General features: G+C 33.6%; 1 protein-coding gene across 4 annotated transcripts in view; it reads right to left on the bottom strand.

Moving 5' to 3' along the window:
• Positions 1-15,282: 15,282 nt before the first annotated feature.
• Positions 15,283-23,661, bottom strand: part of LOC123004765 (paired box protein Pax-6-like) — a 28,908-nt gene continuing 20,529 nt past the window's right edge. For 2 of the 4 annotated variants that reach the window (XM_044398186.1, XM_044398185.1), the window contains exons 3-5: positions 19,166-19,306; positions 16,404-16,885; positions 15,283-16,347 (exon numbers count right to left, since the gene is read on the bottom strand). In XM_044398186.1, coding sequence (XP_044254121.1) covers positions 15,892-16,347; positions 16,404-16,885; positions 19,166-19,306 — 1,079 coding nt within the window. In that variant the 3' untranslated portion in view covers positions 15,283-15,891. The remainder of the gene's footprint in view (positions 16,348-16,403; positions 16,886-19,165; positions 19,307-23,661) is intronic. The other 2 variants (XM_044398188.1, XM_044398187.1) reach the window with 2 other exon arrangements.

The following is a 23,661-nucleotide window of genomic DNA, read 5'->3' as shown; positions in this document are numbered from 1 at the left end:
GTTGCATTAAAAAAATAAAATCGACCTGTTAGAGGATTTTTTTGAAAAATGACTCATAACAAAAATATGAATTTTGTGCGTTACTTTTGGTTTAGCCTGTATTATAATTTTATACGTTATTTCTAAAAAAAGTTGGAAAAAAAGACAGTTTTAAAGTAGGGCTTAGAATATTCAAAGTGGGGCTTAGCCCTATTGACCCCCCACTAGCTACGGACCTGATGTTGATTCTAAACAACTATTTTTAAAAACTTTTTATAGTATTTGCTACATAAAAGGCACATTGCTCTACAGTAAAATAAGTTTTTTTGAAAAATTCTAAAGCGTACTTGATTTTTCAAAACTAAAATTATGATAAAATTTAATTTTGAATCACGCTGAGCTGAGCCCCAAATAATGAAAAAAAAGTTTTTTTTCTTTTACAAAAGTCGTTTTACCTACCGGGAGACACCCTGTATGTATATTTAATTATTGATAATACCCACAAGTAGGCAAAGTATTTTTTTTTAATTTTGTCGATGTTTTAAAACTGTAACTATGACAATCTTGTGACACTGTGTTACAACATTCAACTTTGTAATTTTGTTGGTAACTTTTATGCTATGTTCTTTGCAATAGGTTGTCGAGCGGCACACACATTCATTCTGTAGCAAAATCTTACCACACAGTAGCAGTGATGCCGCTTTATTAAAAAATGATCGCAACTGTTGTTTGTACTACTACCACTTTTGGTACCACCCCTTAGCCTCAGAAGTCGATTTAACCGACTATAGGTATTTTACTAAAACTTACTATCTTTTTTTCTAACAATCAAGTGAGATTCTCATTTTTAATATGTTCAAGTTGAAAGTTTTGTATTTCTTGTCAGATTAAAATATTCTTTAGAAAAAATAAATTACGGTATTAATTGATTCCGTTTAAGAATTTTTTATCCCACTTAACAAATATAGATATCAACCGCAACTCGAATAAGGCAAAACTTAAAAAACTATTCACCATCTTGTCATGGGCAATTAGTAACTACACCTTTCGTACATATGTTAAATCTTATAAATAAAACATAAATATTGCCGTGGTACTCGTAGCATTAATTAAAATCCCTCCAAAGGAAGTACCTGCTTTCTATAATGTATTTGTTCGTTTACGTTCAATTCTTTAATTAAAGCAATGTAACATTATGTCAGATACTTAAGTTTATGTGCACCATATGTAACAGTAGCCTCATTATTTGGAGCAGTTTGCAAGAATTATTTCTACCCTCGAAAAACAAACTGTCCTATTGAGTCATTAATTGAGAGATTTATCGTCGTAATTTTTCCACCTGTACCTGGCATAATTTGGTAAAATTTGTGGAGATTTAGTGTACTTAATTTGAAAAACATAGTGAGAAGTGCTACCGGAGTTGCAAGTCGATCGAAATTCCTCTCTATTGTTTCGAACTTGTTCAGCTATCAGTCAGTCTCGTTAATAACAACTTGTAATATAACATGAACTTTTTGTTAATATTCTAGTCCGCCCTCATCAGTGTTAACAAAGAGCACCCAATAAGCTTTTTATGGCAAGCATTGTGGCTCAGCGCTCCCCAAGTCTAGCAGCAGGAGCCCTGACGTCATCATTCATTATGTTCGGAACATTGATCATGATCGACACCGCTTTGTTTGTGGGAACCTCAGATTTATTAACTTGTTGAATAGGTGAAGAAGTCGCTCGATTTATGGCAATGGTCCAAAAAACGACGCGAGAAGGGCAAGGAACTGACAATGGCATAATTACAAAAGAGTTGGCTCCTAACCATCTAATTTGACGCCTATGGTGTGAACGCTCACAAGCAATCACCTGCCTCGTTATAGTTTTGATTAATTTTCAATCAATTGTTACATGATTAATTGTCGTGCAAGCAACTACTGCTAAACCAGTTCGACCAAAACGATAAAAAATTTTTGATGGAATTTTCGGTGGATGGCTTTCCGAGGGTCGCGTGAATGTTTACATGGGCAAATCGAAACTACATTATGGTTATAATTAAGTATAATTTGGTTCAGGAGCGACAGCCTGTACCCCTGCTGGGTTCGTAATCAACTAGAGGAATAATAGAACTGCTCTGACTTGCAATAAATTCGAACAACGCTTATACCTCGCTCATTTCTTCGAACGATTCCACTTGGCGATACTCCACCTTCTCTTGTAAATCGAGTAATTGGCACAATTTTTAGCCCGATCATCGATACTTCAATTTTATCGACATTTTTTTATTACAACTGACGTTAAGATATTTAATTACGACTCGAGATTCTTTCTTTCACCCTTTACAAGCTTGAAACATTATGTAAATTGGTACCTCGCAACATTTGCGGCCTAAGACCATCTGGACCTACTCGAGAATAAAGTTGTTCTCAGAGTGATAATTTAGTAATTGTAATTTGTTTTGTAAGTTACTAGACTTGCGTATTCTGTTTAAAGAAAAGCTCTTTATTCCTTTCCTTTTCATTTCTTATAACCTGCTGTTATACTTTTGTTGCATGTTTATATTAAATGCTTGTCTGATGCTTCACACAAAAGTAATGATTATGAATAAGGTAAGACACATACAGGGTGTTTTGTATGGCAAGTTGGAGTCTCTAAACAGTCAATCAAACTTTTTTTTAGTTCGTAAAAGAGTAGAAAAGAGAAAAGGTGAACCATTCACAATCTACTCGCATTAAAAAAAATACTTAAAACAGGTAATAGAATTGTGTCATGATCTGGTATTAATATCTCCCGAGTGAAAGCCAATATACAATAGCCGAAACAATTAACAGGACAATAAAATTTTGGGATTTTTCAAATATTTTTGTTATTTCTCATCGGATTTCGACGAATTTTTATTTGGCTTAAAGAAAAAACTTTGTTGATTATTTCAATTTAATTCAATAACATTTCTAGTTTTATCTTCTAAATGAATATACAATAGTCATGTTTGTCCCAGTTTTTATGTCCACCGACTCTACGTACAAAACATATTATATTCAAAATTAACCGAACAACTAAAATTTTGCGATTTTTGACATAATATTTTTGTTATTCTTTGTAACAGTTTAAAAATAAAACTTTGTAGATCATTCTAATTTAATTCAATAACATTTCTAGTTTTGTCCTCTAAATGTGATACTCAAAAGACAAAGGCACTTTTTTTTAACTTATTTTTATACTGAGCTGTGGTGTGCGACAGAGACAAACTTAAGTTTTTCCTGATTTCAGATTATTGTCCATTATTTTTTGAATTATGTACCACATTTTCCATAATTTTAATTCTTGAGACAAGAGAGATTTCAAGAAATGTGCCAAAACGTTAAAATAGGCGCATGGAAGCATCCAATAATTAACCGTTTTACTTGTTGTAATCCTTTGATGTTCCAAGTTTTTCAGATTTTTTGTGTACAAAGACGTAATTATGCTCTTTTGGTGACCTAAACAATAACTTTCGGTTCATGTAGCCTACTTTTTGAATGAATATTTAGTAACATTAGAAAAGCAACGTCTTTTTCAATGCTTTGTGTCTCTGGGGCTCCAGAAGGTAAAATTTTGAAACAACATGGTCCTTATTCAGAAAAGAACGGGCAATAATCTGAAATAAGTAAAAACTTAATTTTGTCTCTGTTGCTACTACAGCAGTATAACATTTACAAGACAAAATTAGAAATGTTATTGAATTAAATTACAATGTTCTGCAAAGTTCGTTCTTTAAGCCGAACAAGAATTCTTCGAAATCCGACAAAGAATAACAAAAATATTACAATGTAAAAAATCGCAAAATTTTAGTTGTCTGGTTAATTTTGGCGGCCAGTGTAATTCTTTGTTAAGTAATATTTTAAAACAGAAATAATCGAATTGTGTCGTGATCTCGTATTGATATCTCCAGAGTGGAAGCCATTAAAATTGAGTGATTTTTTTGTCTCAGACTGTAATTTCTTTGGTTAATAAATCTTCATTATGAGAAATGCGCAGGTAGGGGCGTAGCACGTCGAGACTTAGCCCACACAGGAGTCGAACTAATTAATGCAGCAATCATACCTGTGTTAATGTGTAATTTGAAGATTAAAGTCGCGGTTGCTTTGAGAAGCAGCGTCAACTATTTAATAAACTGCTGCCTTTGAAGCGACAACTTAAATTTATTTCAAATCCCACGGATTTTATGATTTATGTCTATCTCGAAGGGCTGAAATCTAAAACTGTCATTAAAATAATTAAAAGCGCGTTCGGCGTATGCCTTTTTCAGCGCACAAATAACCAATAACAAGAATGGAATTCAATTTAAACTGACTTTTTTTAACAACAAGTGTAACATATCATCAATGTGCGTGGGAAAAATGCAAGAGAAGCAAAATTAAGTCAAATAGAAAGAACAATTCTGTTCTCTACAGAGTGATTCAAAAGTGTCAACTGTCGAATGGTGGTAGAAGACTTTCAGCTAGGCATCACAATTTGTTTCCAACTTTTTTTTTGAGAAAATACAAAACTGTCAATTTCCATGATATGATGTAAGTATCTCTTTTGTTTCCGATGTTGTCGAATTTAATTTGTTGTTGAGATTGCTAGTTTTTTAAATGTTTTGTACAGTATAAGACACAATTTGGTAGTTTTTTCTCATTTTTTATCTCTTTCAAGATCTGCTGTTTCCACTAACTAAATTCAAGAATAATCTATATACAGAGTGTCCCAGCGAGTTGAAAAAGTCCTTTAAATAGTAAAATTTAAAAAAAATTATATGACATTGATAGATACTAATCTAGTCCATCTCCTAAAATTATTTTCAACTATACAGCGTGTCTCAAAAATAAGTTGCAATACAAATTTGTGTTTTTTTAAATAAAACACCATATGTTTTTTAGCGTTTTTGGACGTAGATTTTTATGACAATGTTTTTAAGCTAAACTTTTATTGGTCGATTTTGCTTAGTTTTAAAAATAAGACGTTTTTTTGACGAAGAGATGCACTTTTTATAAATGTATTACACAAAAACTAAGACATCTAGAAATATTTTTTGCTACCGCAAAGAAAAAGGTACAAGCTATAAGGTTGTAACATTTTTTTAGTGTGATGCATTTGCAAAAATAAAAAAATGAAGGCGTTTGTTAGTTCAATAAATTTAAAAAATTAAATAAAACACCCTATTTATTGTTTTTGCATTTAAAAGATTATTAAATAGTTTTTCTAAAATTATTTACTTTTAGGTGTTTATAATCAATAACTAAAAAGATATTTAACGTTAAACATTAAAAAAAAATTACTATTGTTTCAGTAGCCAAAAAGTGCACAGTTGCACAAGAGATGGAAGAAATATCACTTAATAATCACATTTGTGTTAAACTGAATCCATTATTCTTTATTTTTACAATAAAATAATTCGAATTTCAGTATTTATAACGACTTTTACAATCTCTGAATAAATCAACGGATAAGTGTTTTGTGGTGGAATTACTATGAATGCCATAGTATCAACAATGCCCATATATTTAAAAGCATTGTTGCTACAATTAATATTGAATGTTAAATATCTTTTCATTTATCTATTTTAGACATTAAAAGTTTATTGTTTTAGATAGACAATTATCAATCAATCTATTAGATGCAAAAATACAAAGGGTGTTCCATTTAGTTTTTTTAAGTTATTTAACTTATAACAAACTTCTTAATTTATTAATCTTTACAAATGCATAACACTAAAAAATTGCTACTGTTTTAAATTCTGTACTTTTTCTTTGCAGAAGTAAGAAAAAAATTTGTTCTAGCTGTCTTAGTTTTTGTGTAATAAATTTTTAAAACGTGTTTGTTTTCGTCAAAAAGACGTCTTATTTCTAAAACTAAGCAAAATTGACTAATAAAAGCTTAGCATAAAAACATTGTTTTAAAAAGCTACATCTAAAAATGCAAAGAAACATACGGTGTTTCATTAAAAAAAACACAAGTTTGCATCGTAACTTATTTATGAGACATGCTGTATGGTTGAAAATAATTTTAGGTAATGTATCTATCAATGTCCTATACAATTCTTTTAAATATTACCATTTAAAAGTCACTAATGGACTTTTTCAACTCGTTGGGACACCCAGTATATCTCATGAACAAAAGCTCAAATAATTTATTGGAATTAATCGGAATTTTTAACTTAGTTGGATGTCTCTTATCACCACCCAGGAGATGGCCCGATACTTTTGACTCATCCTGTATATAGCAATAGTAATAGATCTTGACTCCATTTACATTTACAAGCATCTCCGGCATTATTTTAAAATTAAATTTAATAGAAAATAATAAAATTGTGATTTCTTTACAAACGTGATTTATCACGTGTTAACGTAAATTCTTATTAAAAGTGAAGATAAATGCATGTAATTTAACGTTTGTTTTTAGAAAAAATAACAGTTGAATTCTGCAATTTTTTAAATAATAAAGTAGTCTAATTTTTTACAAATAGATAGTTGTAATGATCTTTGTTGGAATTTAACATTTTACAGAAAAGAAACTCTGAGACTTTAATCATTGAGTTTGATACTGTAATAAAAAGAGGTTTTCCCGTAAAGCTTTTACTTTTTGCAAAAGAATTAATTAAGTTTTGTTTTATTGAAAGTGCGAGGGCCCCCGTTGCCGTTCAATCTGCCGTCGATGGGTGTACCTTGGCTCAAGAGGAAAGACTAATTGTTTTCTATCTGTCAAGTGAACAATACGTTTCCACAACAAACTACGTCGTGATAAATTAATGACAAAACGCAACTATAAAAGGAAGTGAAATTATATTCTCTTAGCTGCGTCATCGTATAGTGTTATATTTTTAATCGAAACGAACCTTCTATTCGACTCCGGGTGCCTCAAATCTCGCCCTCAAATCTTATTTAATCATATCGGCTACTGTTGTCGTTCATAGAAACCGTAGATTGATTTAGGTATTGGCATTTCAACTCATTAAGATCAATGATTAACTTACATGCATGTTGTTTATAATATTCGATACAGATACGTGATTACAACGCTGCCTTCCTTTGTCCAGATTGATAAATACAGATAATTGCTATGAAGCTGCGAGTAAATATCGCTCAGCAGTATCAACTTCAGCTTCTTTTTTTAACACGTGACAATGCAACGTCACTCTCGCCAGAACAATGCAAAGTCTTTAACATTTGTCTAGAGCAGACATTTTCTACAAAAAATCCGTTTTAATTTTTAATTAGAAACGTGGCCACCGTGGCGACTCTAATGATTCCTGAAAGCTTAATTTCGTTGAGATTATTTAAAGCGGAATGAAGTGTCCGTAATTATAATTAAGAAATCCTCTAGTAATTTTCATTTTCTGTTAATTACTAGACTTCAGGTGCTAAGCTCGATGACTGAATCAAAAGTAGTGGTTCGTTTCGCGACCGCAAAGGACAAAAAGCTACAAATTGTTGAGTTAATTAATAAGTCAGCTTGATGATAATTAAGTGCAACATTAAAGAAACGTTTTTTCCAATTTGTAATTATAATGAAGTTTGAAAAGAAAAAAAATAAGAATGTCAGCGGATAGAGTTGTGGCGTTTGAAATGGGTAGGATGTTTCTGATTTTTCTATACTAATAATTGATCAATAATTATTACTGTCAGAGATCAGACAATGCATGTTCGGAATCTCGTCTGTATTTATAAATATATATCAAAGAAACGCCATTATATTTCAGCTACGTGGCTATAATGTTTTATTGGATTTGTGTACGTCGACTATAAAGAATGAAGATTCAAGCACGCACATTATTAATAAAAAACTAGCTAAATCGAGCAAATCCTCTCGGATTCGCAAATGTTTTGTAGAAATAGTCGTGGGACAGCCGCTCACCCCCCGAGTAGAACTCACACTATCACATTTTGTCAAAATTTATAAAAGAGGCTTGCGGCTTTGCCGCTCGTCTCCTTCCAGTCTCACACTATCTGATTTACAAATATTTTATATCATTAATAAAAACTCACACTATCAAATTTTGTCAAAATTTATATTTATATAAGGTTTTCGGTCCAAGTCGCCCCGGCTAAACCTAAACTTACTTCTTTTTTCAAAGTAAATATTTAAGTAATAATATTCATTCTTGGCTTTCTTAATAAATGTATTAAATTTTTTTAGTACATTCGGTGTTGCCGGAAATGCTACCAAATGTAGTTTATCAAATGTAACACCTATTTTTTTTTCCTCCAAACAATAATAATTGATATGAAAAATACTGTACACCACTATTTATTACATTTTGCGTAACACAATGCAATCAAAAAACATCTTAAATCTTAGAATCGTATAAGGAAATTGGTCGCGTAGCCTGATTTTTAATTTTAAAGGAAAGGTGTGAATAAAAAAAAATGCTTGGATACAGTTTAATTGTTGGTTTGACAAATCTAATTTGTCAATTTATGAGCGAGTTCTCTTATGGAAACTCTTGGATTTTCTTCGACTGATAACAGAACATTCAGATTTCTATTTTCTTGTTCTTCACAAAGAACCACAGGGTTTTTAGTTTTAAGAGGCGAACCTATTCGTCTCAGTTGTTTTTCAATTCGACTAATTTCCAACGATTTGTGTGAACTCTATTTGAGTATTTTTCTCTTTACTGTCTTTCAGCTTCCGCTCTATTTTTATTGCACTTAAAAAACACTTCAAACTGATCTATCAATTCATCGTAATTAATATCATCCATTATTAAAGATCTCAATAATTATTGACAAATGAGGCTTTGTCAAATTAACAATTAAACGGTATTCAAGCATATTCCTTTTTACATGAATACCTTGACAAATAAAATCCGCCTACGTTGCAAAATTCGCAATAAAATTCAAAAATTTAAATTGTTTTCTGAGAGCACTATGTAAAGTAAAATGTAATAAATAGTGGTTTATCGTATTTTTCATGCAAATTATTATTGTTTCGAGCAAAAAAACATAGGAGTTCCATTTGAAAAACTAAATTTGGTAGCATTTCCGGCTACACCGGATGTGCCTAAGAAAACGAGGAATGAATAGTATTATTAGAAAATTTAGTTTTTGAGAAAAAAAGTAAGTTTAAGTGTTATTCGACCGAACACGCTGTATAATTATTTGTACAGAGTGTCTCTTCTTTTATATTGGGCTCTTAAAGTCTTAAACAACACTTCACAAATCACTACCCAACTATTTCAAGTCGACCAGTGTGCAAATTAACTGAGATTTACATCGTTTTTGGCGTACGTTTCGATATCAGATTGAAGGATTGTAATTCAACGCACTCTTGGTTAATTTTTTTTCAACTAACCATTTTTGCGGACTTTTCACCCAAATAACATTAATTAACAAAAATAACACATTCGGTGCAGTAAAGGTTGCATTGAATTTTCATTTTTCACCATCGTTTATTGTTTAAAGTTTGATATTTTTTTCTATAGTGCCTAACAAAATTGCTTCGTAGTCCCCCCTCCAAAAACAATTGCCATTTTGCGCGAGAGAGATGGTTAATTAATTTTTACATGGGTTGAGAGCGTCAGAGCTATCACGTTTTAGTAAGATATAATAAAAAAATAAAATTTCAAAAACCCTTCTTTGCGTTTTACTAGACGTTTAAATCTTCCACAATTTGTAGCAATTCTAAAACTAAGTAGTTGCTGGTCAACTTGCATTACTTAAACAATTTCCACTACAGAAAACCCTCCGGCTAACAATAAGGGAAATACTAAAAATTCTAGGGCGCCGGTTGATTTGAAACCAAGTATATTTATAATTTTTCAAGAAAATAATTTGTTTTGCCGTTCTGGTTTTGTGTAACGTGGTAGTTAAGTAATCAGTGGGGCATTTTGAAGGAAATTGCAGTTTAATGAAAAGTCCCGAGGTGACGGTATGGCAGACTACCTGAATTTGTAAATGGTTTAAATGCCCCGAAACCTTATCAGAATTATACATCTGCGGTCTGGTTTTATACCGACGTGTCAAATGAGGAAGCCATCCGATTCATATTTGCATTAAGCTCCGAGCAGATTTTACGTAATCAGATCCGTTTACTGTGTCTTAATAAACGAGCCGCACCTGAAGTCGAATAATTGGCAACTTGGGGCCTAGCCAGCCGTCTGACTTCTAAATATTTCCTGAAATCTCTGTATATTAATTCGAATAATTTTGGGACTTGGAAATATCAAAATATATAATTTAGATAATAACAGAATCGGTCTGGGATTAAAAACACTTTGTATGAGATTTTTTGTCTTCGATGACCCACTAAAAATTATTGAAGAATTATCAGTAGACGCACGCGATTCGAACTGGTCACGAAACTTCATATTTGGATAATTTCTTGACTGCCCATAATTATCAAAAACAGTGGCCGATTGAGCATCCTCGAAAAAAATAAATCACCCAAAGGGTGGAACGACGCCGCCAATTAATAAAATTCGAGAGATGTCGGCAATTAGACTTTAAATCAAATTGTGCAGGTCATTCGGCTCGCATATCTAACAAAAATTTACATTAATTAACACTAAACCTGACAGAATTAAGTTGTTTAGTCCGGGCCTAGATTAGCCCATTTATATTCAATCACGGCATAAACTTATTCAAAATAATTAACTTTAAGAGATTTATGGTGTAATTTTGTGGAGCTAAAAATAATTAGTGGTAATTGTTCGGATAATTAACTTGTCTTACATTTTTATAATTTTTGTCGTAAACGACTAGTGGGCTAGAAGGCCGCTTCATTGTCTTCACGACTTGTAAGTGTGGGCTTTATGGCTAGATAAAGCTCAGTCTTAAACACCTTTATTGCCATTATAAAAAACGTTCCCACAGAATACGAAATTGATCACCAAAAATTTTTTGTGCCCAAGGGAAGTCCAATTAATCGATGAATAGTTCACGAAAATTTACAACTCGCATAATAATGTCGTAAACAGTAACGAGAAGCATCATCAAGTCGATTTAACAAGCTCGACGAAGGTATAAAACGTTCAATTAAAACCCGAATCAGAACTCAACTGGTTAATCAATAACATAGGTGCCAAGCTTTCTATAAATGTTCAATCCGACTTTATTGCCCGACTTGTCGGCCAGTTTAGCTGTCGAAATCCGGCCCTGGCGTGTCCTCGGAGTTTCTCTTTGGACCGCAACACAAATCCGTTGTAAGTAATTAAAGAAAAGGTAACAATAAAAGGCGTCCGAGGCATCGATAAGGCGGATTGATTTAAAGCCGCCGTTTCCAGTAGTGATTAGGTAACACATTTTGGGCACTAGTTCCATAAACTCCAAAAAACTTGTTTGGGAATACTGGACCAGCTTAAATTTTAGACAAATTGCTACTAATCCATTAAACGTCCACCGAAAAATATGTTTCCTTCATGAGAAAATTATTGGACGAGCATAAATAAAATTTTCATTTCAAAATGATTTAAGCGCTAATGCGCTGGAGTCAATCTGTTGCCAGTAAGAATTTTATGTCTTACTTTACAACCATGATTTATTAACAATATTAAGGCAACTAATGCATTGATTTTTATAGTGTTATAAAACCACTTTGTTCAAAGTTTGCTCCTGCCAACCAAAAAACCTGAACGCTAGATTTTTATAACAGATTAGCGCAATAAAATTATACCAAAACCCACATCTGCTGATAATCCGATCAAACATCTTACACAATCTCTAATAAACTTTTCTAATTTGTTGGAAGACGGGCTGGAACTGTTAATTCTTTAATATTGTTGCAGGTGGTCCATGCATTTTCTACATTTTTTCAGTTTTTTCATTTCTAAAATATTTGATAAAAAAAATTTGAAAGTAGGTGCTTATTATGGAACAGAAAAGTTGCAAAATGTTGCAGATGAAATTTTTATTCATCACCTGCTGTAACAATCGCTACTTAATTTTAATATTTTACATATTTCGTTTTTGTTTTATATTGAAGATTTCACTTTTATCCAACAACTTTAAAATATTTGTTTGTGGTCTACAGTGAGTAAAAAAGAGAGCTTGAAATTTTATAATAACAGTACATTAAAAAATAACTGGCGAGTTTTACGAGTACAATACCGGGATACTTGATAAATGACGACTTCTAATTAATTAAAACTGGCAATATTTCATATACCTAACTAATTATTGATAGGGTACATTTGGGAAATGTTTTAATTTTTTTGATAATAATAATAGAGACCGTAACAGTTTTGTGTGTTTTATGAATACTTTCTGTTAATTTACTTATAAAGTTTTTACACTAAAGAATCTGTACATCAGATATAGCGCATCAAACTTTCATATTACAATTACAAATTTTGATTTAGGTAAATAATATTTTAACACGTGATTTATGGTATAATTTGCCAACAAAGGAATCATTTACTGGTAACCCACCACTTTGAACGGTCTTTTTGTTGTAAACCTTGAAATCTTACCTCAATTACAGTTCCCCAGTGTCACTTAAATTTACGATCGCACAAGTAGTAGGTTTAAAAAAAAAAGATTTTCAAAGTTAAGATGGAAAATTGCGTTTAATTCAAAATCGAATTGGTGTTTTTTTTTCTGATTTTGTAAACAATTACAGGAATTGAATCTGCGTAGGTCAGTATAAAAATTAGAATTGGGAAAAAATTCCTTTTCTTGTTTGTAAATAAAAAATTACTAAAAAATTGTGACATGTACTTTATCCATGCTCAGGTTAATGTGAAAAATTTCAACAATTTTATTTAATTAGAAGTGGGGATTTCTTTTGCACCACCCGGTACAATGAGAAGTTGTAACACATGTTCTTTATACTATTTTTATTAAGCGCATTTTAAATTAAATTTATCATTATATTTTGCAATTAAACTGATGAATTTCAAGTATGCGGTATCCAAATCGCTTAAAAATAGCTGAAACAGTATTAGTTTCGGTGAAATATTTTAATTCGTACCATTTTTTACTTAAAAATTACGTTTGCAGTCAGTGATGGTATAAAAAGTTGCCACAAACAGCGTTACAAACTTGCATTTTGCATCTTTATAACAAATGCGAAATAGAAAAATAAAATTTTAAAGTATAGATTGTATTTTTTTATTGAAACCTAAAAAATAGTAAGTGTTTGACGTGACAAGTAGGTTTATAGTCTTTTCTAATTATATCAGTTAATTAAGCAAATAAAATTTAATAGGAAAGATTTTGATGCTGTGTCAGAAACAAGTCAACAGGATCTTAATAAGAATCAATTTAGAATTTCACAAGTATCTATCTATTGAAATGAGTGATTGATGTTACGATCAGATATACCATTTTTGTAAAAGATTACCATCATTGAGGTCTGTAACAGTACTAAGCTTTTTACAATGAGTGAAACCTCTTAAACTAAATAGAGTATATCTTTACTTTTAAAGACTAAACAAACGACACCTTGCAGTTTTTGTAAAGCTCCAAATTTAATTTATTAGGTGAAGAAACAAGTTGCAGCGGCAATTTTTTCCTTCTATTTTCTCTCCAGGTGTTTGCTAAATTTGGCGTCATCTCAAGTGTATAGCGAAATTAACTAGTCATTAATTGATTTTTTGCTACCATTCACCTAAAGTTCACCGGTTAGTCGAAATTCCGGCAGGCTAATCAAAATGTAAATTGATCGAAACATGAGAACAATCTGTTATTATGAATAAAATTAATTTTTCGAGCGTATTGTTTGTGTTAATGGTTTTTGACAGGTTTGAGTGTTGTTTAATAAAATTCACATTAATATTTTACGATATGCAAAGTACGTGATGAGAGCTGAGAATTTAATTAGTTTCCGGTTAATTTGTGCAGTGCTAAATTCCGATTAACATTAAAGGAATGCCAATTTCAGCCCACATGCAAAAATTACACTTTTGTATACAATGTTGAAGTGTCAAGTGATAAAATAGTCAGTGAACGCAATTAATTTGTACACGAAACATCATTAAACTTATCTCGCATTAAATTCGATTTATTAGCTCGTTTTAAATGTGTCATAATAACTATTACGGGAATAGTCCTCGAAAGTGTGGGGCTATAATCAAAATTGCGTTTAAACAAATAAAGTTATAAAGATCAGTGTTAAAGTGAACTATCCGGTTATGCAAATTTCAAGCACTGTTGAACAGAGCTTGTCCGGTGTTGAACAGGATTACGTCTCCAATCGCAGCAATATATTACAATAGTGTCTCAATCCGAGCCACCGGAGCCCGAATTAGTCAGTTGAGGAATATCGCGTGGTCTTGAAACAGAAACCCGAATTATGTATGCAAATCTTAATAGAGTCTAATTATTTCTGTATATAAATGAGTATCAATGAAAAACACTCAAACGACCATTTCAGGTTTGTAAAATGGAAAGACATAAATTCAAAGTGAGATTCTGTGCGCTTATTCGCACTTTTGAGACACTTTAGTCGCCATAAAATCTTAACGAAGCAAACACCATTGTGAAATAATTGGCACGTAAACGCCCACACCGCGAAGGAATTAATATGTTCAAATGTCCCGCCAGATAAACGGAGAAAATTTCTGGCTGAGTTACGACCGATATAAAATAATCCGGTCGGGAGTGCTTATTAACCATAAAATAGGTTTAATCGCTTCCATATTTCAACTTGTTTGATTTTCGGTCATCCAGTCATCTAATCTTTTAATTAAATAAAATGCCCCAAAGTTTTATCACCTCCGATTAGCTCCATATAAATGAACCGAAAATCCGAAAACACGCGAGACGACTCTTAATTAAGAAAAATATCCGGAGCAAAACCTGATTTCTCAACACCTCCGAATAGTTTTCCAAACAAATTCAGCTCGACCATGGAATTTATTACAAATTTGTCCGCTATCGCTCTCGTAAACCTAACAAATTAATCAGTTCGAAATGAATCCATAATCTGTCGTTAAATTTTACGAGCACCTTTAATTTTACGACCCCGTGATGTCTTCTTCAATGTCGCAGTCCGAATTTTCGAAAAATCACACACATTCCCGGCTAGTTTACGACGCGATACCTTCTTGTTATCGACCTACAAGTATTAGTTAAACTCATAAATCCACACGGCTACCATCCACTTTGGTCGACACTCCTTATTGTGTTAACACGACGCTGAATATCGGAATTCCACGTTTATTTCAAAACAGCATTTACATTTCTCTTTCCAATACGATTCGGTCTCATAACAAGCGAATAAATCGTTAATGTTTAATTCATCAATCAAATCAAATGTAATAAGGAAGTCTTTTCCTACCTTTAAGGAAACTAACCGATGGGAGTATTGCTCTTCGAGCAACGGATTTTTAACTGGAACGGATCAATGATAACTCAGACAAACGTTTATGCAAATTGTATTTCGTTAACAATTATTACAGTTTCTTACGGCTACTATACAATGGACGAGTTGCCGCTGTTGTCCATTCATTAGAAAAGCCTACGCTCTCTAACAAACACGACAACCAAGCAATTTATTAAACTAAGACGATTTCCTCGTCTTCCATATACACATAATTTAAATATCAACAGTTTCCTTCTATTCTAGTACGTTCAAACTCATTCTCCTTTTATTTACAAGTGCATCCACTTATTTCTACAATTCTCGTTCTTAGTCTAGAAAATCAACACTAAGTGAAGAGACTCAGGTCACCGGCGATAGACAGTTCCAAAATCAAAAACAAGAAATGACTAGTAATTTGAAATAATTTGACCTGACCTGACTTGATCTAAACCGGTTTAACTGGAAAAATGTTGTGTTAAGAGTTGAGCAAAAGTCTTTTCTGATTTTGGAACAAAATTGCTATCTTTATTAATTATCTGCGAGCCGAGTGGAGGAACCTTTTGGTGTATCCGTCACGTCATTTAAATAGTATTTACAGAGATAAATAAGTGTTATAAGAGTTGAATTGCTTTGGTAATGTTGTTTCACCATGTACGTAATCGTAAATTAATCGCGATCGTGCATGGTGAGCTGCAAAGGCTGACATGTGGGCGTCTCTTTGGCCGGTGAGTCGACTACTTCGACGGGACTCGAAGACCGCGACCTCCGCCTCCGTGGCTCGTCATTGTCAGACTCGTCGTTGACGTTAATCTCCTCCTCGGAATCCGTCGCGTAATCACTGAGACGTCTCATGTTATCATGCGCCAACAATTGGTTCGGTACCAAAGCCTTGAAGGCACTATTTTCTCCTCCCATTTGCAACAAAAGGGAGGAAGCCGTCGGTCCCCCGGTGCGAGTAGTAAGCGGCGAGCCAGGGGTGGAAGCGGCTGTGTAGTGCGGAGAGGGCGTCAAGCGGCCGCCGAACATCGAAGACTGGCTGCCTTGGGGGCCCGGCGAGGACTGCTTTAAGAGGTTCATGCGTTGGTGGCGTCTCCATTTCGCTCGTCTGTTAGAAAACCAAACCTGGTTTCAATTTACCATCATTAGTCCGATATATGAATGTTAGATTGACGACGTACCTGAACCCGGGCTTCCGACAGAGAGGTTTTTGACGCCAGACGCTCTCGTGTTGAAACACAAGGGTAGTGACTCTTCTCGAATTCTTTTTCCAACTCTTCTAATTGATCGGGGCTAAAAGTTGTCCGGTTTCTTCTGAATTTGGGTTGTTCGGAACTGTCCAGACTGGAATCGTCTTTGCTGTCAGGATGAGTGCCAGGGGGTGAGTTCAAAAGGCCATGATCAGGATGTGGCGAACCAGAGGAACTAGGGGAACCAGCCATCATAGACGCACCGGCACCTGGAGGTTGAAGTCCCAAAGGACTATTAGGCCACAAAGGTGAATGCCAGGGAAATGCAGCAGCTGCTGCTGCGTAAGGATGAGGATGGTAGAGGCCATAGCCGGCAGCTCGTGCGAATTCCGCTGCAGCTCTTTCAGCCGCGCGATTTCTGAGTATCCTGTTGATGCTGCTTACAGATGGAGCCGTTGCATTAGTGCACACACCTGCAATAAATAATTACCATAAAGTGTTAAATCTTTTGTGATCGCTTGGCTGACAAGATAATCGCCCATCATTAGTCCCGTGTGCAATATGAAATGGAGAAGATTTCTCCGAAAGTTCAACTCGTCGGTTGTGTTTCCGAGAAAGATTGGATTGGCAAGTCAAAGTGACTTTTTATTTCTTAAAAACTCTCGAATGTAATGACTGGGCAGACTGTTTGTTTAATCGAAGTGAAGATCCTCGACTTGACCACAAAAGAATGAATAGTTCCTCGAGCACCCTCGAGTTTAAGAAGTGATCTTGGGAGACAATAAGAAGACGTTGTAATTATTATCGATATGGAGGAAATTTTGATTACACGATGAGTTGGCTTTATGTCTTCCGGCACGGCGGAATTCCGGCGAGGACAATTCTCGGTCTGGTGGTCAATCTCACGACCACCTGCAGATGTGCTACCCTCGCATTGCGATCTTTTCTGCGCACCAGGGGGCGTGATTGGTCTCATTTCTTCGCCGGCACCACACCTCTGTGTGACAAATGAAATCGAGATTTCACGTTAACTAGATTGCTTACCGGACCGTTCAACACAATGCCTACTCACACAGTCGAGCAATTACTTGGGATACATCCGCTACGACCATATCCTAAATGTTTTCAAGGTTCGACTAATCTTTAAGTAGGAAGCTTCTTAATTAAACTTGCCTCGGTTAAATAAAATGTCACACTCACAACGACACTGACAAAGCAACCTTCAGCGACTCTCTCAACCAACACTCAAATTCGTTCCAATAACCAAATTGCAAGACATTCAAACACTGCCATTGTCACGGCCGACTCGAAATTCCAGCCTTCCGGAAGCCACGCCATTATCTCAATCAAAGCCAGAAACCACGCAGATGGTTGACATTTTATTGCAATTCCGAGAGCTGGTTTCCAGACCAAAACGATAAATCTAAATCCAACTCACGCGGTACATCAATAGATGCTCCAAATTATGTTACTTGAAGCTGCCAAGCTGAATACGTCCTGATGCGAGAAAAATATTATTCAATTATAAATCTTTGCTGGATCTACAATAGTGCTGGAATGTAATAGAGACGGAACTACATGTGCCATTATAAGGCGTGAGCGCCACACAAAGAATCCAACAGACAATCTTTCTTTTGAGTCGCGTGTCCAATTGAATGACCATAGCCAACTTGACTATTGAATTGAAGCAGACTCGAATCTTATTATTTTAAATGAATATTTGCAATTGGGGCCCACCATGCTTCCAAAATGCTTTATTACATAATTAGACTTGAAAAAATTCAATTGGTACCGGTGGTACTGCCGTAAAAGAAGAAAAAAAAAACAACTAAATAAAGGAAACACCGCTTGGGATTGAGTTTATTGATAGACACACTGCTGCCAGAGGGTCTGAATAAGGAATTAACATGCAGATAAATCAAATCGAAGTGATGGTATCTCATCCTTGCATCCAAGTGTGATCATGATCAATGCATCCATATGATAAATATACAATTATTAATCATTCATCAGTCACAGTATAATTACATGAGGTGGGTTCCGATTTGTCCCGGGGGCCGATACAATTGAGATCCGAGACTGCTCCACTGGCGGAGACAAAATGAAGAAGTAAAGCTTATTACTGGAGGCATCGCGTCTCGTAGTCACTTGGTTGTTTTGAAAAAATCCGAAAATTGAAATCAGTTTTAGTTGCACATCCGCCATTGATTTAAATGAATGGCGCTAGCCGTGAGGCTAATTACCCGTTCCTGCTTGCCAGAAAGTCTTATTTAATTGAAGTTGTCGAAAACATAAATTCTTGGCTGCATTATGGTTGCAAGCATCTTTTATTCGAAAAAAAAGAGTATAATTTACGTTATCCTCCCTACATTCACAATACGTATAATTAGGTGTGGTTTTCCGTAACAATAACCGGCTCGGCACTGGCAGTTTGGCCAACCTAAACAATATAAAGCCCCTTAAACATTGTCATTTCTTTTAGTTATTTTACCTGCGGTTTTGTTGATCGAAATAAGTGTTTTCATTCACACGCAGTAATTTTTTTTCTTTTCGAAAAGTCACGGTTTCGTCACGGAACGTATATCTCTTTTAATTTTATTTAATTATGACGGGTTTAAATTGACACGCACAAAAATCGTGTATGATAATAATTAGGTGGCGTTTCTAGTTCTGTGAAAATCGTTTCCGCAATTATAATCGCCGCGTAATTGCTAATTTTTCTTTCTGTGTTAAATGGGCGCGTTTTTACTCACCTTCTGATATCAATCTTTCTCGTATTTCCCATGCGAAAATCGTCGGATTCTCTCTTTTATACTGTTCTATCTTCGAGACTACGGCCGGAGTTGCTACTTTGGGCTTGCTGCCACCGATTAGTCCAGGCGGTCGAAGCGTGCCTGCAAAAAATGACAATTTTGGTAACCACAATTGGTTTCACCTTGCACACGGAAATTTTGTCGTTACGGTTTGATAAAAAAAAGTTTCAAAGAACGGAAGAGGTTAAAAGTTATGCTGGTTCGAAAAGAGTACACTACCTCGAATTTCTCGGAAAGATAATAAGCGTAACAATTTATTCTCAAAGTTAAACAAAAAAATAGTCATAACGGGCATGAGTTCTTTGATAATTCGAGGTAATTTGAATCGAAAAACACTAAATTCAGAACAAAAAGCTGGAATGGTATAATTCTGAATGATTATTACCAAGAAAATACTTCGGGAGATACGTTGGAACAAATAGTATTCTATTTTAGTACTCAATCGATTTTAAACGTATAGCGTAAAACTTTCGGCGCATTATAGTCTTGTTGAGAAACTGTAGGCTGCGAAAGCCACTATCAAAAAATATTTTTAACTTGACTGAATCTTTGAAATAAAAAGCAATTAAACGATGTCAAATGACAAGGCCATTAAAGAACTAAAAATTGATCACATCATGGGCGCCGACTACATGGGTGCATCGGGGCGGATGCACTCATTGAAAAATGGGTTGCTTACGGTAAAAAAATAATAGTAAAAACTCTTAATAATATTTGGAATTTCGTATTTATTTGATTTTTTTTAGTGACGTTGCATTCTTTAAAATTACTTTTAATGTCGAAGATGTTTTAAATTTTTCCTCTTCGAGAAAATAGATCAAATTCATTGTTTATGTTATCTTATTTTGTTTTTCCTTTTTTTAAATTAATTCAAAATTAAGCTCTTTAGTGAAAAACTCCTAGAAAAAAATTCTTATTATCTCAAAAACTTCAAAACTACAAAACATTTTACATAAACCTTTTACTATTCCAAAAAATTTAGAAAACAAAAAACTTTCATGAGCCGGATAGCTTGTTCATTCAGCTTTAATTTGCTTTTTTATGTTCTCTTTACGTCAATTTACCGCTGAGATATTTGACTTTTAACAAAAAAAATCTTTTATTTTGCACTCAATGTTAAAGAGTGCTTTTATCAACTAATTTCAGTAGATGAAATAGTGAAATAAAGTAATTTTTATCTGCTGAAGAAATTCTGGTAGGTGAGTACAAAATAAAACGAAATTTAAATTAAATTTAACTATTTTTCTTTGATTATCGATATCTCAGCAACCAATTTTCTGCAAGATGTTTTTACGATTGAAAAAAAATTACATGCAACATTAATGTAAAAAAAAAAGGAAAAAAATGATATCTTTTTTGTTGTTGTAGTAAATCTACCGCACTCACAAATATTGATGGGGAGAAATATGTCATTCATTAGATTTTTTATAGCCTAATCTACGGCCAAAAGCTCTGTTTTCTCCGACCGATTGATCAAAGTTTTACAAAAGAATTAAAGAAATTAATTGTTCTGAGCATTGTGTAATCTTCATCAAAATGAAAAAAGCACTTTTTTTACCTTTATCTACAATTTTGCATGTTACATTTAAATAGAATATTACAAAAAAATTAAAAAAATTATTTTGATATTTTTGAAAATGAAAAAATCAAAAACCAATAGGCTTAGTTTTTAATATACCCTAATTTTACTCAAATCAATTGCAATTACGAAAAGTTGATACCTCCAAGTTGTATTAAGCACTAGATTTACGAACATTCATACAAATTTTCAGTCATTTTTTAAAAATAGTTTCCAATTTTTTTTTCAAATTTAACAGTAGTGTATTATTTTTCAAAACCCAACAATTTAAATCATTTTGCAACTTTGACCATGTACTATTTTTTAAGCATATGTTATTTATTGATTTTTTTCTTTTGTACTATACAAAAATTATATTGTTTTTAAATTTTCTAAATATTAAATACAATAAATTCAGTAAACATAGGGAAGAAGAAATCGTTTTTTCGCGTTTTTTTGTTTATGCATCACAAAGTCGGCGCCCAAGGTGTCCTAATTAATTGTGTTTTTTTTGAAATATTGTTATTTTTTATAATGAGCAATACAATGAATCGGAATCATATCGACTCTCCCAACGAAAACTATAGTAACTCATAAAAATTGGTTTTTAAGTACGATGGCTTATGTAGCGCCCAAAATACAAAAACAATGAGAAAAAATTTCTTTAAATAAACAATATTAAGTATTACCAAAATTTAGACCCTTAGCAATATTCAATAATATTAAACAGTTATTAACAATCAAAGATTCAATGCAATTTTTCTCAAAACTGTAATTTTTGAGTTACTATAGTTTTTGTTGGGAGAGTCGATACCTATAATACATATAATGTTAATGGAAAAAATACCCGTTAAGATTCTTTTCCATTGACATTTTTCAAGTGAACTGTTGTAGGTAATTTGGCTAATAAGAGAAGAATTGTTGCCATTTAGCAGAGCTACAAAATAAAGGATTACCACCTGCTTTATGTTAGTGATGACCTGTATTCAAGTTGAAGAACAATAAATATCAGCGCGACATCTGCCACGTCTATAGTTAAAGAAGGGTACATTCATCCACGCCAGTCACTTCCCTTGTCTCCTGCTTATAAATTCACGACACACTTAAACGCTCTTATAAATTTTGGCAAACAAAAACTTGTGTCATTAAAGTGATATAAAAATCTTTTATGGACATAGTATTCAGACTGGTCCGAAGATTTGCAACGAGGCAGCCAGCGATAATCTTTCATCATCGAAACCCACTCTGATTTAGTTTTGCGCCACGTGACAGTATGTGTTGTACGTTTTTTTTTTGGAAATTCGGTCCAGCTTGCGCTCAAATATTAATAGAATTTGGAGAAAATCGCGTTGAATAATGGAACATGGACAGATGCAAGACACGCGGCCAGAGAAAAAACTTCACCGAGAAAAAAAAACTACATACAAAAGTTGTAAATTGAAACGGCCGCTTGTCTATAAATTTGTTCCTGCAATAGCCGATATTTATCGGCCGCGCTACATTCTTCGGCGTACGCCGAATGGATGCCTGGTTTTTGTCACTCCTCAGATTTCATGATGTATTCTGTTTGCAAAGTTCTTATTAGCACTATTTAAGGAAACCATTGTATCAATGCTTAGCTTTTTACTCGTTTTTCCAAAACAACAATGCTTACTTTGGCATAACAGTAAGCAATAAACTTTTTAGCGGAATTATTGCTGCTGCCTTTTTTCCTTTTCCAGCGGCATTCCCCGAATTTTCCGACATGTCTCAAATACGAAATCTAAGCGCACGTTTTCGGAAAGGCCGAGCAAAAACGGCCGACTCGGGGCTAAAGCTCACACGCATGGAAATTAAAGGACATTAAAGGAATTGTCCGATCCGTGGGCACCCAAGCTGGGTTTGCGTGAGACCGTGGATGGAGCGCCCCGAGCACTGCGGCTACTTGGAACACTTTGTATACATGCAAGTGTAATTATTACTTTTTCATAATCCTTTAGCGTTCGTTATTTATTTCCGCAGGACATTTTAAATACAGTCACATTATGTTATTACCCCCGTATCGCGACCAATTATCACAAATATTTGTGAATGTTTACTGCAAAATCATGTAACGTGAATATTCGATCGTATCTTAATTGGTTAAAAGCGTACTTAATGTTGCAAAACATTTATGTTTAGGAAGATAAATCAATCATGCATTATTCATGGACAGTTTTTATGGAGAACGGACGTATTTACGCTACATATTATAATTTTACGAAACAAAAAACCACAGGTGTGCCGATGAACGTAATTAAACCCAAATACACACTTTCTTAACTAATAAATTTTTGAATCACAAGCGAAAGCACTTTTATTCGATTAATTCCAAACAATAGACCACAAAAAACAACCTACTTTAACTTGACCAGTCTTTTTAAATTTTAGTTCGATACACCCAATTCTACGAACTGTTTATAACCCAGTCACCAGGTTCTTTGAGTTCAGGCAGTCCCGTAAGCAATAAAAATAAGTAGGTATAACTTTACTATACTTCTAGTTTCAGCAATTTTTTTCTACGTGACCAATTTTCCTCAGGTTACGATATAAATTTCTAATCATGTCAGAAGAGAATTTTTACATTTACTCAACGGTTTCGCATGCAAGAGGTATTAGGTGCCTATTAATTATATTGGATTAAATCTTGTTTTACCAACTTTTTTGTTTAATCAGCTCTTATATACAATAAAAGGTGTAAAACTGCTTAAAATCATTCTACAAAATCTTCGTACAGACGTGAAAATTTTTTCTAATTATTCATAATTATTAAAAATTACTACGCACCAACTTTAGACACCTTATTTCAATTACATATCTTATGTTCTCAGTCAATTCTGATATGATATGATATAATCTA

Source organism: Tribolium madens, unplaced genomic scaffold (genome assembly GCF_015345945.1).
Source record: "Tribolium madens isolate multiple individuals breed KSU strain unplaced genomic scaffold, Tmad_KSU_1.1 Scaffold_20;HRSCAF=117;Tcas5.2_LG4, whole genome shotgun sequence".
In the NCBI taxonomy this organism is placed as follows: domain Eukaryota; kingdom Metazoa; phylum Arthropoda; class Insecta; order Coleoptera; family Tenebrionidae; genus Tribolium; species Tribolium madens.
This window is presented reverse-complemented; position numbering and strand designations above follow the sequence as displayed.